Source organism: Tenrec ecaudatus, chromosome 9 (assembly GCF_050624435.1).
Source record: "Tenrec ecaudatus isolate mTenEca1 chromosome 9, mTenEca1.hap1, whole genome shotgun sequence".
In the NCBI taxonomy this organism is placed as follows: Eukaryota; Metazoa; Chordata; class Mammalia; order Afrosoricida; family Tenrecidae; genus Tenrec; species Tenrec ecaudatus.
This window is the reverse complement of record NC_134538.1, coordinates 28709957-28728761: the sequence shown is the minus strand read 5'-3', so window position 1 is coordinate 28728761 and position 18805 is coordinate 28709957. Positions and strand designations below refer to the sequence as shown.

Sequence of the window (18805 nt, the reverse complement as noted above, 5' to 3'; positions counted from 1 at the left end):
GGCCTGGCGCTTCTTCTGAGGTTCCTTGGGGAAGGTTCAAACCCCTTTCTAGTTAGTAGCTGTCATGTTATAGATCAATTTGGCTAGGCTCTCGTGGTTTGTCAGACATTGATTGTATTGACTGCTCTTCCATAATGCAATGTATTATCATCTTGCATGATGTGATGAGCCAGTTGGTTGATAGAGGTTCTTCTTGGAACTGCTTTGAAAGTAGTTTGCCTCAATTATATAAATGGATGTTCTGACAAAACTTTCTTTCTTAGCTGCACTCTTCCAGTTGCCCCGTTCATTCCTAAGTGTGCAGAGCTCCTCAGCTCGCCACCTGACCCATGGGTTTGGGACGTGCCAGCTCCCACAATGGCAGGATCCATTGTGTTAAGTGAGTCTCTCTCCACTTATGTAAACTCCTCACTATTTTGTTCCCTAAAAGGACTCAGACTAAGACAGTAAGTACGCCAGCATTTAACTGATTGTGCCCTAAAGGCAAAAAGGCATTGACTCCAGTTTAATCATAAGAAGAATATCGGACAAATCCAAATTAATGAACAATCTACAAAGACACGTGACCAGGACTCCTCAAAGCTGGCAAGGTCATCAATCTGTGGACACCGTGCAGAGAACATGGTAACTAAATTTAGTGCGGTGTCTCTGCCTACCAAAAAGACTTCAGGAAAATCAGAAAGAATCGGTATTAAAAATGGACTTCAGCTAATAATAATGTATCAACATGTATTCATTACTGAGGCAAGATGGTTAACAGGGGATAGGTGTGTGGGACACAGGAACTCTGTACTATCGTGACATAGACCATAGACGGTAAATCTCAAATTATTTTAGAAATTAAAAAAAACGTATTTAAAGAAAAAAAGTGATGTGGAATGGTTAAATAAATATCATTTGTCACCTAGCTTATTTTCAACCATTCTTGTTATTTTGGGCTCACTCCAAAAACGTTAACGGTTGTGTGCATACACTACACTGAGATCCTTAACCTGGTGGACTTCTGGGAGATTTTCCACACGTAGAAATAACAGAACGTGCTTGTCCCATGTCTTGGAACACATCATGTCCGGGTCAGAGACAGGGCTGATGGGTCTACACATTTTCAGTTTACCAGATACTGTCAAGCCTTGACTCTAAGGGCTAGTACTGTCTCTACTTCACGAGCAGCCTCAGAATGACCTTTCTTCACAGACTCACCGACACTGGCTTTGGCCGGCTGTGCAAAATGGCCAGTATAACAGCTCCCCTTCCAGTGAGGGTCAGCATCGATCCCAATGTTTGTTGGCTAAGGACATTTCCTTCCTGGATTGGGTACGCATTTTCTTACACCCATCAATCATCTTTAAAATATGTTTACTAGGTCATTTATGTGGGCTAAATGGATACATAGGCTTGCAAGAATTAGAAAACAACAACTAAAAATCATGTTTGTTAATTAATTGCAAATTTCTCCTTCTCATCCATTCTCTCACTCTAATGGTACCAGAGCCTGAGTGCACCAAGGCCATATTCATGAGGGTGGGCAGAGGAGAGAATTTCTCCACTCACCTAGAGTGCCCATCTTCCTGCTCCAAGTGAAGATCGCTCAGGGTTCTGCAGGGAGAGGGCCCATCCAAGCTCAGACTGCTACCCGCTGTATGCCAGGTCTGTGGCAGGCCCTTAGTGGGTGGGAATGGTGAGGATGGGTTCTACTTTTAGAGGCTTGAATCCAGGAAGGTACGCTCCTCCTGAGAACTGACCCTTGAACCTGCCACAACCTGCAGACACACAGTGTGGCTGCTGCTGGGTCTGCCTCTCTCTCCTTGTGCTCTGGGGTTACATACTCTTTACACCTCCTGAAAGTGGCATTAGGTTTAGACCAATGGAAGAATGATGATGGGCTGGGGCCATGTTACCTGCTGGGACATTGGTGAGGTTCTTGAATTTCTTGATCTTAAACCGTTTTACAGCCACTGGCTGGCCCTGGTAGTGAGCCTGGTAGATGACAGTGCCGCTCCCACCTTGGCCCAGGATGCTGCTCTCATCCTCACTGTGCTCCAGCTTATTGTTCTCCAGGAAAAGCCTGTTGACAACACAGTTCAGGGGTCAGCACTAAGCTTGCTAAGTGGTCCCTTGCCCCAGGAGAGGGCCACCGAGGCATGGGCCAGGCCCTGCGTGCAGTGGGTGAAAATCTATGCTCGCACCTCGATTTGTTCTCTAGTGAGAGGGGCTCCCAGCGCCACCAGGGATAGTCCTGGTTCAGAGGTACCTGTGGGATTAGACTGATCTGGCTTACCCCCCAGCCCTGCCCCTTGCCAGCTGGACAAACCTGGGTAGGCTGTGCGGCTCCGCAAGCCTTAATCACCTTACCTATTAAACAGTAGTTCCTTGCTCATAGATGATGATGGCGATGGATACATAGTGAAAACTCAGTAAGAAGAGGATGAGGAAAAAGCCTGCTTTGGGGTATTTTCCTCTAAAAGTTCCATGTTTGGAAGGCTAGTGTGGTAAAGTGAAATTACCTGACAACTTCTATCCCTAGTCTTTGTAACTCCCACCAAATGAATGGTTGGAGCACGCAAATATAGAGGACTCCAACGCAGGGCTTGATTGGCTTTGTCACCTCAAAAGTGAGAGCGAGAATCCCACAACAATCAAGGAAGAAGAGCCACCAGAGGAAGCATGCAAGGTCTCTGTGCAAGGGGTGGTGGGGGCAGAGGCACCGGAGGCTGCAGCACTGGAACCATGCGATTGCGTGGTAGGATTGCCAGTCCATGGAGTGAGTTAAACCTGAGTCTCAGGCTGCCTTGCAGAGTGAGGTGTCCTTTAGGCATTTATCAGCACGCAGCGCGCTTTCTACCATGTGCCTGAGGAGGGCAGAGGCCAAGGGCCTACATGGCTGAAAGAGCGACATGACTGTTGGCATGGCTGAGAAGAAGCTCTACTGTGAGCAAGCAACTGTATTTTTAATATGTTCTGATCTTGATTTGTTGGGACCTGCTAACTTCCCTCATAAAGGCTATAATGATTTGCATCATTTTTGAGTTCTGTGTGGCCATTTCAATGGATTATCAAGCCCAGCAGAGAAGTAGAGCATTGTAGGGATGGTTGGTGTCAGAATAAGGTACAGAAGGATGGAAGGTGAAGGCCTTCTGGAGATTGGCCTAGAGCTGGTATGGAGTTAGATTATCTATCCTTTCTTGTGTAGGAGGTCAGGCAAGGTCCTCACACCATTTCCTCAGCTAGGACCCATCAAGAAACTGCATTTGTTTACTGTAGAGTCATCACAGTAAATGACTAGGGGGAGAGTTTAACTGTCTTGCTTGTGTGTACATTTTAAATCCTAGATTAAAATCCAGATTTTGGGTGGGGTCTTGGAAATGAAGGTAGCTCTGGGACACATCAGCCTTCTCTGCAGACCGCCCAAAGGATGGAGGTTATAGATTATGAAGCCTGAATCTGTTTGGGAGGCAGCTGAGGCCTCTGCATCCGGGTACCTTGGAGGCCAGGCACCACAGGGACTGTAGGCCCCTTGGGGCTTTGAACCTGGTGCTCCTTGGGTCAGCATGGAAGGTGACGGCCTTTGTGGATTTCCTCCACTCCTTAAGCTTTTGACGTAGGTAATTTCCACCCCCACCCCCACACAATCCCTGCTTCATCTTCTACCCTATCTCTTCTTCCTTGAGGCTCTTCTTTTCAGAACCAATAAACCAAAAATGGCAAGGCAAGGAGCTGGGGCGCTGTGGGAGAGGGAAGCAAAGAAGACAGGAAGGAAGTCTGGAAAGAGTGCCTGGGAGGAGAGCAGGAAGGAAGGGAGTCTGGGAAGAGTGCCTGGGAGGAGAGCAGGAAGGAAGGGAGCCTGGGAAGAGTGCCTGGGAGGAGAGCAGGAAGGAAGGGAGCCTGGGAAGAGTGCCTGGGAGGAGAGCAGGAAGGGAGCCTGGGAAGAGTGCCTGGGAGGAGAGCAGGAAGGAAGGGAGCCTGGGAAGAGTGCCTGGGAGGAGAGCAGGAAGGAAGGAAGCCTGCAGGAGAGAGATTCTTTTCCTTTCTCCTGATGAGGTAACGGGGGCACTGACACAAAACAGGGGGTTCTTCAGTGTTGGAGACTTGGAAACAGATTCACCCAGAAGCATGTTTGGCATTCCCAACTGTGCACTGTCTAAACCAGTCCACTGCCACTGAGTTGATCCCAACTCGTACGGTCCCTACAAGACCTCGGAGAAATCCCCCTTCTGGTTTCTGAGATTGTAAATCTTACCAGGGGCAGCCAGCCTCTTTTTTAATCCCGCTACAATGCCACAGAATATTCCACATCTACTTTATTAGGGTTAAAGGAGCAATTTAGAAAAAGGAGAATAGAAATATTTTTACAAAAGAAAGTTTATGTTTCCTTAGAGAAACCAAGTATAGCATTTCTTTGAGAGAGAAAATAACAGGACCTCATAACTCTAAAAATGTTGGGAATCACTGATGTCAACTTATCCAGGGTGTTCACAGGATAGATTTTGATTTCTATCAACAAGAAAAGATACCATCTTTTCCCACAGACTTGGTCTTACTGCCTTTAGTACTACAGTACTGACAGGGGTTTACTGTTGGATGGGGCCACAAAGAAGCTTCTGTTTCCTTCAGAACGCCCTCTGGTTAGGAGAGTAGATTCTTATAGGTGAAACAACCTAGAAAAGACATAGGGACCTAACTTCTCCTTAGGGCATGAGCTATGAGTGAGTATGTGCTGCAAAGGGAACATCAAGCTGCCAGATCGAGACACTACTAAAGGGCTGGGGAACTGGAGCTGTCACGTACTTACCTTCTATTGCTTGAGCTCTGGTCAAGCACAACTCAGAGGGAGGGCCAGCTCAGCAGAGAGGAGCAATAGCTACTTCTAGGGAAAGAAAGTGCAGGGGTCCCAGAAGAGCATCTCTTAAACAGTGCAATCAGGGCCTCAAAAATGAAACACCAATATGACCTGGTTCCTTCAGGCAGCCAGGATGGGGATCTCAAAAGTAAACTCACACTATATTGGTGGAAGTAATGGGTGGAGTCGATGCTGGCATTTTGAGATCGGGAGGCCACGGAGAATGGGGCTATAGTTCGGTATTATGGGGGCAGGGCCAGGGGCAGGGAGGTCACTTGCTATCTGCTCAGTAGACAATACATTTGAAAGTACGGCCTCTTTGCCCGCACCTATGTTTTTAAAAGGAAGCGGAGCACTGGAACCTACCTGGCTGGAAAGTCGGTCATGAACAGCTCAGGCACTACTTCCTGCAGGGGCACGGGGAGGTCCGGGTGTCTGGGGCAGGAGATGAAGTCCTGTTCGATGGCTGTCAGCACACAGTCTTCCATGTCAAAGTAGTGCACCCCCTCCTCCATCTCACTTTGGTCCGTGCTCCCAGCCCAGGATGCCTCGCAGACTGGGCAGGGCACATATTGTTCCATGAGGGGCGTCCCATCACTCTCGGTTGCTGTTAGGGCTAAGAGGGACAGAGCAGGAGATCATTCACACCGAAGTACTGCAGAGGTCTCTGAACCCATGTCTCTGAGCCCAGGACTCACAGAGGAGTCTTGCCTCCAGAGAGGACTGATGGTTCTGATTTGGAGAGTGCTATTCATCCTCCAAGGAGCCCTGGTGGTAAACTGGTTCTATGTTGTACTGCTAACTGCCAAGCCAACAGTTTGAAGCTCCCCGTCATTCTGTGGGTCGAAGACGAGGCCTCCTACGTCCACAAACAGTCACAGGCACAGCCACCTGCAGGAGCAATTCTGCCCTGTCCCACAGAGCTGCTGTGAATCAGAATTGCCTGGACGGACTGAGTTTGTTTCAAATGGAGCCACAAGGATCTGCACAGAGGGCTCTCAGGGAGACTTCAGGTCACCCTGGGTGCTCTGGACCCTGAGCAGGCTGACAAGAGGGGGCTGATAGGAGGTGGGTGTCCTGTCTGCACAGCTGAGGCTGCTTGGATATTGTAATTGGGGCTGAACCACGTCATGCCTCAACAATGGAATAATCCCAATGCCTAGGAAGACATTCTTAACCTTTGAAACATAAAGTTCCCATGTTCCCTTCTAGAAAAGTAGCACAGTAGAAGAAATGAGAAATGAGAGCAAATGCAAACAGACAATAGTCATCTTCTAAGGGTTTCATTAGCAGACAGCTTGCATTGTTCTCCACATCTGTGACAGGAGTCGCGGAGGACCCTCCCAGGTGCCCACACAGAGGCACCTGTAGGGCAGGGCAGAGAAGCACCTGGGTTATCACAGCCCCTCTGAGAGCTAGAGGTCCGAGAGTAGCACCTCACACTTGGAGGGGATATGGGCCTTGCCAGGCCTGGACCACCCCTCTTGGTCTGCTCCGTGGAGCCCCCTCACCACCAATTGACAGCTGAACAAGCCAAGTGAGGACAATGCTCTCCAGCAGCTACAGGGAGTCACGGGTAGATGTGGAGTCAGAAAGATGGGTCCAGGGGCCCACTTGCCCCAACAGTTCCCACACGGAACCATATCCTGAGGGTCCCTGTCTGAACCTATTTTCCTTTAGGACATCCTTTTTGCCGAAATCTGAAGACGCCAGCTGTACCCTTCTAATAAAAGACGCCCCGGTCTTTGGAGAAGAGATCCACAGTTTGGGTCCAGGGGTCAGAACTTTCCTGTTGCACTCTCTTCAAGTTCTCCCACTTTGTGTTCTCTGGGTGCTGGTGACCACATGGAGGTGAGGGAATGGGTGTGGAGGATGGGGGCTTGTCTAGAGAGGCCAGTTTAGGGTTCAACCCCAGTTGCCACACAGTCTCTAGCATCAGTAGGTCACTGGCTGTGCTACATACAGCCCCCTTTCATGCTCACTGTTGGCCTTGACCCTTTTCTTCCTCTCCTTTTGCAGGCCTCTCCACCCCCCACCCCCACATGGCCTGTGGTTCATCTCCACCCCTGTACCCAGCAAACGAGAGATGACACTGCTCCACTTCAGAAAGCATTTTGTTGGCGGGGGGTGGGGGGGAGGGCGTGTGAGTGGTCGATGAAGAAGGAAAGGAGCCCTGGGTGCCGGGCAGATAAAGCCCCCTCCCCATCACCCACAATGCTGCCACCTCTAGGTTGTCCCCTCTCCTCACGGTATAGACAAAGCAAGTGTTGAGGTTTACAGCTAGCATCTTTTTGGGCCACACCACGGGACATGGAGCTTTCAATCCCATATGGCGTCAGCAGCCAGGAGGCAAATTTCTTGCCCATTCTCTTTGATTCTATGTCCCCCATCTGTCCTTCACTCAAGCTGGGAGCTGGATTCCTTGGGGACCAGGCCCCTCAACAAAAGGCTGTTAAGACACTTTTGGTTTCCTTGGGCTGAATCCAGTGAGGTTTCTTTCCCTCATAGGAGGAGCCTCTGCTGTATAAAGCAATATCCATGTCCACAAAGGCTTGATTTAACAATGGGCTCTTACCGGGAAACCACTGATCAATCAAGGAGTTGACATGATCCGTGATGAAAGCCATTGCCGAGAAGTCCCTCATTTCTGACTGGCAAATGATTTTGATCCCGCCACTCTTTTTCTTTGTCCAGTTCACATCAGAGGACTCAACACTAGACAGCAGACACAGACAGGAACATATCACAGCATTTGGCGCAAGCCCCTTGGGTTTCTCTGCTTTCAGAACCCAGCTCCAGCCCAGAACTGAGAAGGTTCTTCCTTCCACTGCCCCTGACCTCATCAGGGGCTTAGATGCTTTGGTGAGACAGGCAGAAGTGGGTACTAACCTAGATGTGACCCTGGGGAAGTTTATCTACCTATTTTGAATTCTCGTTTTCTTATCTATTAGGTGGTAACTATGAAGTTTAAGTGAGAAAAAAATATAGATGCACGAGACACCGAGAATGGTCCAAATTAGAGCCTCTCACAACAGTTATTTTCTGAAGAATATGCTGAACAGTCACTGTGGATATTGAATGATATATCTTTTATGTTCATATTTCTATCAAAAAAAAAGAAAGGGAGAGTGTAAAGGGAACTACGTTTGGCATCGTTCTAGCTTTTGCATGGGAACAAGTAAGAGCAGAGTGTGGGAGCAGAGAACCAGATGGATGGTTGTGAGCCTCCCCCTAAGAGTGCCATGGGAGTGGGGGAGGGCACTGGAAAAAAACATGTACCTCACTGCAGAGCCCAGAGCCACCCATTAGCCTCATGTCCTGGAACGTAACCATCACCTTCTCCCTCACTTTCCCATTGGCCAGACACCACTTGCTTCTGTTGCGAAGAGCGTGGGAGGGATGAAGAGACGGGAACCTTGGAATGTTACAGAAGGCTCTCACATGTTTACGAGTGGTCATGGGACAGTATTCTCAAAAGCAGAATTCTGAAAGAGGGCAGGAGTTTCCTGGTGGGTTCCTCACCTTCCATGGAGGAGAACTAGGTTAGATTCCCAGCCCGGGTACCTCATGGGCACCCACCACCTGTCTGGAGAGGCTTGCATGGTGTTATGATGCTTCATCAGAACGTCCAGACTAGGAAGAATGGCTTGGCTAGCTATTCCTGAAAACCAGCCATGAAAAGACTTATGGCTCACAATGGTCTTATCCCAATGTGCGTGGGGTCACATAACTTGTGGTCAATAGTAGCTACCAACTCCCAGAGTGGATGACAAATCCCTTGCTGAAGGCTACCACAGGGACATGACCACGACACCGTCATGCTGACCTAGCCAGGAGGGCTGCGAATGGCCCCACCTGAGGTAGCCTCCATGAAAAGTGACTAAGAGCCCTTCCTGCCAATAGATGGTCTGATTTCTCTTCACTCTGAAGGTGCTGCAGCGGCTCCTCTGGGTCCCTGTAAAGCTGTAAACGGTCACTCTTCGGCTCCTGCTTTTAGTATTCTTCTTGCTTTCAAAAAGCTGAAAGAGAGATCAAAGTTCCTGCTTAAGTCTTCCAAGCTCTGCACAAGCCCGGTAGCTCTCTAAGGAGGCTGGCCTGCCCTCATCTTGATAAATAGCCTTTCCCATCCCCTCGCTTCCACGCTGCGCAGCCTGTGCCAACAAACTCAGCACATCCAAGGGTCTCCTGGATACTCTGGTTGCAAATGTCCTAAGGCATTTCATTTAAATCTTTCGCTTCCATTCACAAGTAAAAATGTATGTGAGACAATGTGAAACATACAGAAAAATGTTTGGAGAAAATAAAATACCAATTTAATAGTAAGCAGAGAGATAGGAAGATTTTGGTATATTTTATTCCAGATTTCCTCCATGCATGTATACATGTATTTTTATAAAATAGCTGAAGCCATAAAACCACGTGCCTTTCAGTCAGCTCTGACTCATGTCAGTGCGGCATTGTGCTCCATACGGTTTTTGATGCAGATTTTTCAGGAGTCTAACAGAACTTTATTGGACTCGAACTTCCAACCTTTCAGATAGCAGTCGAGTATATTAACCATTAGTTTGTGCCACTGTCCTTTTAATTTTATATATTAAAAAAACGATGTTTCCTAGGGCCTTAAAATATTCAAGGAAATCCTTATGGTGTAGTGGCTATATGTTAGGCTTCTAGCTGCAAGGTCCGTAGTTGAAAACTACCAGCCGCTCCTCAGGAAAAAGACGGGACTCTCTACTCTGTTAACCAGCTACAGTGTCAGAAATTCACAGGGACACTCCTATCCTGACCTGTAAGGTCGTCAGTGTTGACTCAATGGCAGTGAGTAAAGACATTCAACTTTCTTGTGCTTAGCAGTATCTTTAACTGCCTAATGATTATTCGCATTACAATAAATGAAGAAGGAAGATTGGAGAAGAATCGATGCATCTGTATTGTCACTGGTAAAGAATGCTGAGTGTGCCATGGGCTGTCAGAGGCTGTGGATGACGTGCAGCGAGGATGCTTGACAGAAGTGCGCTGCCAAGGCTTCTTCTCGCATACCACGAACATGCTATCTGGAGGGTCTAGTCCCTGGTGAAGGACACCAGCTAGCACGGTAGAGGGTCAGCAAGAAAGAGACAGACCTGCAAAGAGATGGATGGGCGCAGTGGCTGCAATAGGGGCTCCAACATAGCAGCGATGGAGAGCAATTGTTGATGCAGGACCAGCTAGCGCGTTGTCCTCTTATTACAAAGCATCACGTGCATTGGAACGAACCTGATAATACCTAATAATTATTATTGCTATTCTCTCCACTTTGGGATGTTTAAGTTGGTTTCAATATTTTGCTTCCAGAGTAAGTCATTATAAACATGAAAAAGCATAAAGCCATTTTCTGATTTCAAATGATGTCTTTAGTTCAGATTTTTAGAGGAAGGCTTATTGGGTCAAAGGACCTAATCGCTTTAATGCTGTGTATATATACGGAGGAATCACTTTGGATGTTGTCCCGCCATTATATCGACTAATCATTTGTTTAGGAAGCATAAAGGGTCTGTGGATAAACCCCCAAACTTTACTGCTGTCAAATCAATTCCGACTCCTAGCTACCTTGTAGGGTTGCCATAAAAGAAAACCTACTGCTTTGAAAAGAAAAGCGCATTTTCGACCATTCAGGGGACATGTGCTTCCAGAGTATCCAGGAGACCTTTTGGATGTGCTGAGTCTCTGGAAGTGAGGCGATGGGAAGACTGTCAAGATGAGGGCAGGCCTGCCTCCTGAAGCTGCACTGCTCCCTAGGATTTCTGAGGCTATCCAGCTTCCCAGGGGCAGACTCCTTCATCTTTCGCTGCAGAGAGGCTGGTGTGCTGGAACGCTGACCTTTAGGGTAGCAGCCTTATTCTCAGCACACTACGCAGCAGGCCTTCTGCTCTCTGCGTATAGTGACGGAAAATTTGGTAATGGCTAAAGGGGATGGCTGTATACCATGTGACTGGTGTGACTGAATTAATTGCCCACACACACACAAACACAATTCAATTGGCAAACATTGCGTTACATATGTTTTACAACAAGGAAAAAAAGTGGACTTTTTTTCTTCTTGAATTTGCATTCATCTGATGACTGTAGCGCCTTCCCTTTGCCAGCCACCTGAATTTCCACAGGTGTCCCCAACGGGCAGCCTGCTTGCAGCCAAGGCCTCACAAGAAGCTGGAGCTCCAGTGGCCTCCCACTCAAAGCTCAGGGCAGAAGGAAGCATTCAAAGGGAGGGCAGGTTGATGGATTTGGAATCCCCAGGATGGTCAGCTCCTGCATCTACCCAATTTCAATCCTCTCTATAAACAAATCTCCTCACTGATAATACATATCACAATATTTACAACTTTTCAGGCTCTTACATATTCTCATTATTTCACCAAAAGGTAAAGATCAAAGAATATCTTTATTTAGCCAAGAAGTTATAATACAAAAAGCACCATCTAATTAGAATGTGGCAAATGTAAATTTATATGGCATACCATGTTAATTATTCAACAGTCAGGGTACTAGGTTAGTGCTTGTCTACATGCAGAATGGTGAGAATCCCCTCATCCATACTCTCCAGGGTTTACTCTTAGTTTTGCTATAGTGGGTGGGTAGTGGGGCTTGATAATTTGCATTTCTAATGACTTTTTAGATGGGGCTGACTGTTGCTGGCTGGGAAATCACACTTTGAGAAACACTAATCTAAGCAAATAATACATGCATAATTATACCTGAAAGAAATCAAGAATACAACACAAACAGAAATATGTACACCTATGATTATTGCAGCTATTTACACAATAGTAAAACCACAGAAACAACCCCAAACCCCAATTATGGAGGAATGGATAAACAAGCTCTGGTTTATTCATACATGGGAATTTTAGGCATCAATCAAAAATAACAACTATCTTAAAACCAAAAGACATGGACAGACCTGGAGAGCATTATGCTTACCAAACTCAATCTAACAAATATAAATATTTAATATCAACCCAATTATAAGGAAAAACAAAGCAGAATAAATGTGGTTTACATACCAATAGACTATATATATATATATATATATATATATATATATATATATATATATATATATATATATATATATAAATAGGCAAGACATCGAAACGACTACAAGGAGGCCAGTGACAATGGTAGAAACAGGGGGAGGGAGGATGGGGAAGTGTAAGAAAATAATGGAGGGCTTAACAGGACATGATTGTTGATTTCATTTCTTGAGATAGGTTGTGTAAAATATATATAATGTTTCTCTTAAAATTTAAAAAAGAATCCCTCCAGATTCCTCATCCCTCAAACCTAAATAATGTTTTAGTGACTTTAGATACATATATATTATTATATAGACTATGTTGTGTGTATATATATATATTAATGTATTAACTCCCAATAAAATGCTTTGTTTTGTTTCTTAAAGAGGAGAAAAAGTAGAAAGTAAATGGGCTTGGAGTCTCTAGCGACAAACAAACAAAACCATGCATAATATTGTCTTGTACAAAATTAACTTTGACAGCTATACCGCTGTACCACACACACTTCAAGAACTCCAGGCCACCACACAGTAAGTCACAGCTTGTGTTAGGTCTTTAAAGACCTCCATGCTGCTCAAAGGGCCTGGGGGATGGTCAGTGCATAGACTGGAATCTCACTCACTGTCACTGAGTTCATCTGACTCATAGTGACCTTATATGAAAAACAAACAAACAAACTCATGTCCTTGAGGGTTTCCAAGACTGGAACTCTTTACAAGAGTAGAAAATCTCATCTTTCTCTGTCAACTCCACTACGCCAGGGCTCCTTGGACTGACTTGTGTCCTCCCCCTTCCCCGAATATGTGTTGTAAGTCCTAACTTCTATGCCAGTGGTTACAATCCCACTGGGCAGTGCTTGTTTTTGTTATGCTAATAGGGCAAGAGTAGTGCAAAATGTGCCTGGACTGAAATCTCTGCAGAAAAGAAAGAAGATTAAACAAACAAGCAAAGCAGAGTTGGGGCAAGGCAGAGGCCGACACCATGGAGGTCTAAAGACATCAGAATGCCGAAGGGGAAGAGACAAGGGTCCCACCAGGAGCAAGCATTCCTTCAAGCAGGGTCACCATTAGAGGAAATGTACTTGATGGCCACGGGGACTCCTAAATGTGAGAAAATCAATTTGTTTGTTAAAGCCAGTCCCTTGCAGTATTTCTGTTACAGCAGTATTAGATCGCTAAGAGTCAGTGTCCGTTAAGTTTAAAAGTGTCTCAGGTGCTGCTAGTGTACAGTCAAGGTCCCTAAACCAGCGATGGTTCTACACCAGTGGCATCACCTGGGAAGTGGCTGGAAGTGAAACTCTTGGGACCCACATACTTCTTGACCCAAAGTCTGCGGAGATGGGCTCAGCCACGTGGGCTTGACCATGCCATCCAGGGGATCCTGGGGAAGGGTAAAGTTCAGAACCACTGTTCTCAAAGGGATGTTCTAGCTTAAGCAAGAGCCCCTGTGATTAGAGACAGCGGCCCGCGCACAGCCTGTCTCATGCTGGTGGCACTGATTAGCCACTGAGAGGACAGCTGATCTTCAGGAGCTGCCACCGGCCCAAAGCGTCTCCTTCAGCAGAAACCTGGCTGGCATCTCTCATGCAGAAACGTACTTACCTGGAGGTCCATCTCTGCCAAACTGATCAGCATCCGAGCTATAAACCTCTGCCAGAAGCCGATGGGAACGAAGCTCATCTTAAACAATCTCTGGATGGTGTTGGCTGTGGGATGCCGCATGCCGTGAGTATCCAGGCCAGGTTTGGAGGGAAGGAGGTGAGGCAGGAGGTAGCTGAAACATATCAAGGGGGATAGGTGAAGAGTGTAACCACAGCTCCCCAAGGGTCCTGATATATGGTGTACCGCATGGTCAGGTATCTGCTTTGCGGATACATCTCAAGACATTCTGAATTTGATTTCCAGAAAATAGAGTAGTTTATGTGCTGAGAATAAATGCCCCTAGGGAAAATGGAGAAGGGCACACTGAATATATTCATGGTTTCCAGGAGAGGGCAGAATAATGCTATGGGAATAAAACGTATCTTTAAAACATCTGTGATCATAAAAAAATCATATAAATAATATTTTAAAATTTTTATTTTTTGTCTCATAAATGAAGTTGTGATTGGGGAAACATTTAAGATAACCTTGGGTTTGTGAAGGAGACAAATACAGTTGCAGAGTCCCAAGGATGATGGGGACGTTGGAGATCAAGCAACGTTTTGGGCCTTCTGAGCTATTTATTGTTTTTGGCCAGTGGAGACAACATGATTGCTTCAAAAGCCAGAATGAGGCCATTTGTGCAAGAGAGGGATGTTTTATGAGAACACTGGTGCTCATCATAAAAATGCCATGTCACTGTGTCAGAGAGGCATTTCTACCTCTTGTCATTTTCAAACAGTTGAAAGCTGGGGCCGGAGAAGTCCCTAGGAGTCCATGAAAGTCAGCTTCTCTGTGTGCTGTGAGCCCCAGGGAGTGGGGGCGAGAAGGTCCCTTTAGCAAGGTCACCAAAGCAACCTGGGTATGTGTAAACACCAGGTTCTTTCCTTAACAAAGGCTTTGCCTTTGGCTCATCAAACTCTTTAAAACAAACCCATTTAGGCTCAATTAAGTGTCTGTAGAACTTTCTGGAAGATACTCCTAAAATTTTTTACAAGGAACATTCAATTATAGTCTGGTTGGCCAAGTGTGGGGCTGGGATCCTGCTCTGGATGTGCACATTCTGTGTCTTCATGCTGCTCAATCGCTTTCCTCTCTTGAGAAACAGGAAGAGAAAAGATAGCATCCGACTCAGCAAGCATAACCGGCGTGGTTTCTTGAGCACACCACGCCAAGCACGGCAACCAATAGTATATGTTCACACCTCTTAGCTGTCAAATACAAAAAAATATTTGAGTTCCCTGGTGTATCCTGGTGTCCCAGGTGAGTTCATGACTATCCCACCCACCAACAATGTTCATGGATCAAAGCCAAGGAAGGTCATGATTTGAGGGATCAGCTCCTCATGGGAGTTTCATTTTCAGGAACCCCTCATGGCTGGTGCAGCAAACAGGACTGGGATTTCCTCCACCTCTAGAGGGCTGACAGGACCTGAGGAGGTGACCAGGAATGACTCTCAGGAGACCAAATCGGTGCAGACAGAATCTGAGTCCACTTCCGCTGACTTGGAGACTGCTGGTCATTTCTATAGGGAGACGTGGCTGAGACAGCAGGATGTTGCTGGGGTCCTATGCAGATGCTTGATAATTATCTGTGAATTTGGGACTGGCACCAGACTCGGGAGTTGGCTAGAACTGAGACTAACACAAAGAATATTGGAATCTGAGCCATGGGCTATACCCTGCCCTTTCAGAGTGCTTTTTAGCCCAGCAGGATGCATCTGACAGTGTGAACAGGAAATTCAACATTAAATATTTGATGTACACCCAGTCTGGACAGTAAGAATTTGAAGGAAGGAAACTTAAGTAAGCACTTCTAGCAAAATAGTGGCCTAAGCAGACATTGCACAGATAATTTACAACAAAGACATTGGAAACCAGAGGAAACAGATACAGAGGACAATCATGGGACACCCCCCCCCCCAAAAAAAAGGGTCACGACCCACAGGTTGAGAACTGCTGCTATAGGGCATAGCAAAATCTGCCTTGTGGGGTTCAGAAACCATAAATCTTTACAAGAGTAGAAAACTTCATCTTTCTCCTGCAGAATGGTTGCTGGTTTTGAACTGCTGACCTTGCAGTGAGCAGCCAATTGTGTAAGCTATTACGCCACCGGGAGTCAGATGGGTGAAGTGTCAGTTGGCCTGATGCAGTGCGGCCATAAGCAGCTCTGCCTGCTTAAAATCAGCTCGCGTGCTCACAGTGGTGGTTGATGGAAAGTGCGATCTAGTCTTGTTTTCCACTCCTGGTGATCACAGGTGTGGCCAGGCCCCAACCCCACCTATCCTGTGGCAGTAATCTCCACGGCCCCTACCTCTGTCTGACAGTTATGACCTGGTGGACCAGCTTCCAGTGCACCCCCCACCCCCCGGAAGTGTGTACCCTATCCTTTGTCAGAACAGCAAACAGAGAAATATCAGCCAGGTGGCCTGTCATTAGTCAGTTTGGATTGGCAAGAACTTCTTCCACACACAACTGCCTTGCTTACAGCTGCCCTCTGAACCCTAAAGAATTCCTTTCCCATAAACACCAAATATGGTCGTGTATCCAGAAGCTCTGTAACATCCTCTCCACGAGAAAAGCAAAAGAAGTGAAGAAGATGAAATAGCTGAGTTTAAACCTCCCTGGGAGAACAGGAACCTGAACTTGACATAACCTGAAAAAGCAGAGGCAGCACAAGGAGCTCGCCAAAGTTACAGAGTCTCAGCTGCCTTTAAAGAGAGATCTCCGCCCGACCTGATCCCACCACACTGACGCAAAGCACTGGGGGAGTGCAGGGGAACAGCAAGGGAATGGAGCGGCAAGATCCCCAGGGAATGCTGAAAGTGGACTCTGGGGCCAGGATGTGGTGCCCCAACAGACTGGACTGGAAAACACTCCTAAAGGCCAACAAACGATCCTTGAACTAACTAACTAACTATAAACAAACAAACAAACAAAAATAAAGTGATATCTCAGAGTTATCCCTACACCTGGTGTTCTGGGCTTCAGCAGAGGTAGAAGGGAAAAGGTGAGCTGACTCTTTGCTCCCCATACTTGCTCCAGTATGGAAACTTAACACAACAGAGGACAGTGGCACTTCTCCAACATAACTGGGGGGTGGTGAGTTCATGCTTGGGGAAAGAATAAACTCCCACAGGAAAAGTTCATTAACCCCCCCCCACCACCCCAGTTCCTACAGTTGAAAAAGACAAAGTCTACACACCAGATTCCTATCAGATCGAAATATTTCAAATCAGCTGGCAGCTCTCTCCCCACTTCAGTCGGGGTCCCAAGACTTGATCTAGTCTCATGGAGGACGGTGGTTTCCCTTCCCTGGCAAAGCTCAGGTGTGTGTGCTGAGCCTGACTTGGAGGAAAACAAGATGAAGTGAACCTGCATGGGAGATTCTGAAGCTCATTAACTGTCCACAGCCCCATGGCTTTAAACAAAACAAAACAAAGCAAAACAAAACAAAACACCCCACCCTGATTGTCAGCTCATGATCAGAAGGGATGATTTAAAGAGATCCTGGGCACTGCTCATATGCTTCGATTTAATGAAGACACCTGGTGTGGGTGGGCACAGCATTTTGTATATTGTCTTCTAAACTCTCTCATGGGAAGATCCAAGACCTTTAGCTCAACCAAGATACCCTGTATATAGGCCACTCGGTTGTGCCACCTTTTCTTTTTCTCTCATGTGCTCAGAAATTAGCTATTTTTTCCAAAACATGATGTTTTTATACTGGTCTCTATTTGTTGTTCAGATAATAGTTGAAGGAATAGTATTCTTTGTGTACTTGCCTTCATTCTTGAAGCTACAAAGGTGGCTAAGTCATGTAGCAATAACCTATTTCAAGCCAGAGTCGATGGCAGGAAAACTTAAATACTACATCCTGACAAGGCCCTGGTCTCACAGTCAGCTTTGAGATTTTCCAAGAGATATAAGCCAACGACCAATACATCTGTCATGGAGGGACAAGAAAAACGAAAAATAGTTCTAAAAACAAGACCAACCTTTTAAAGATAGTACTAAAGGGAGTTCTTTGGATAGAGAACTAAGAACAATAGACAGCAATCTCAGGTCAACATCTAAGACCATTATTGAGAAATGATCCTACTTAAATAATACATGAAGTGAAATAAAACCACAAAATTCTAAATAGGGGACCAGAGATAACATTCTGCAATGAAGATGACAAATTAATAGAAAGATCTGAGTATGAAACAGAGACTAAATTGAGTAGTTCGCAAAAGACACAACAGTATTAAACTCAGAAAGAAAATGATAAAAAAACCAACTAATCCCAGAGAAAATGATAAAACCTAAATAAAAAAAGAAAGAAGAAAATCATTGAAACCCTAGTCAGTGAGATTAAAAACAAAAAGTGTACAAAATTGAAAATATCCATACACAAAAAATCCACAAACAAAATGAAGTCAGAACAGAAAATTATGGTGAACAATGAAACCAATAACAACATAAAACCCTACAGAGAAATTAAAGCAATAAAATCATGCCTGTCAATAGCAACATTGAATGTAAATCAATCAAACTCACCAGTTAAGAGACAGGACTAGCAGAATAGATTAAAAAAAACATGACACATAAATATGTTGCTTATAAGAAATGCACCTCATGCATAAGCAAATGTGGTGAAGAAAGCTGATGGTGCCCGGCTATCAAAAGAGATAGTGTCTGGGGTCTTAAAGGCTTGAAGGTGAACAAGCGGCCATCTAGCTCAGAAGCAAATAAGCCCACATGGAAGAAGCACACCGGCCAGTGCGATCACGAGGTGCCCAAGGGACCAGGTATAAGGCATCATGCAAAAAAAAAAGATATAAGTGTGTGTATGTATGTGTATATATGTGTATATGTATATATGTATGTGTATATATGTATATATATCATATTAAATGAAGGGGGAAGTGCAGAGTGGAGACCCAAGGCCCAAGTGTCGGCCAATGGAGATCCCCTCATAGAGGGGTTTAGGAGAGGAGATGGGTTAATTAGGGTGTGAGGTAGTATCGATGAAGAACACAGCTTTCCCCCAGATCCTGGATGCTTCCTCCCCCCAACTACCATGATCCGAATTCTACCTTGCAGGGCTGGATAGGACAGAGGCTGTACACTGGTACATATGAGGGTTGGAGGTACAGGGAATCCAGGGTGGATGATACCTTCAGGACCAAGGGTGCGAGGGACGATGCTGGGAGAGTGGAGGGTGAGTGGGTTGGAAAGGGGGAACTGATTACAAGGATCCACATGTGACCTCTTCCCTGGGAGAGGGAC

General features: G+C 46.0%; 1 protein-coding gene across 3 annotated transcripts in view; it reads right to left on the bottom strand.

Annotated features, from left to right (window-relative positions):
- LRRK1 (leucine rich repeat kinase 1) overlaps nucleotides 1–18805 on the bottom strand; it is a 222323-nt gene that overhangs the window by 34003 nt on the left and 169515 nt on the right. For all 3 annotated transcript variants that reach the window (XM_075557945.1, XM_075557946.1, XM_075557947.1), the window contains 5 exons: nucleotides 13494–13665; nucleotides 8693–8856; nucleotides 7413–7552; nucleotides 5204–5453; nucleotides 1899–2065 (listed from right to left, as the gene is read on the bottom strand). In XM_075557945.1, the coding sequence (XP_075414060.1) occupies nucleotides 1899–2065; nucleotides 5204–5453; nucleotides 7413–7552; nucleotides 8693–8856; nucleotides 13494–13665 (893 nt within the window). The remainder of the gene's footprint in view (nucleotides 1–1898; nucleotides 2066–5203; nucleotides 5454–7412; nucleotides 7553–8692; nucleotides 8857–13493; nucleotides 13666–18805) is intronic.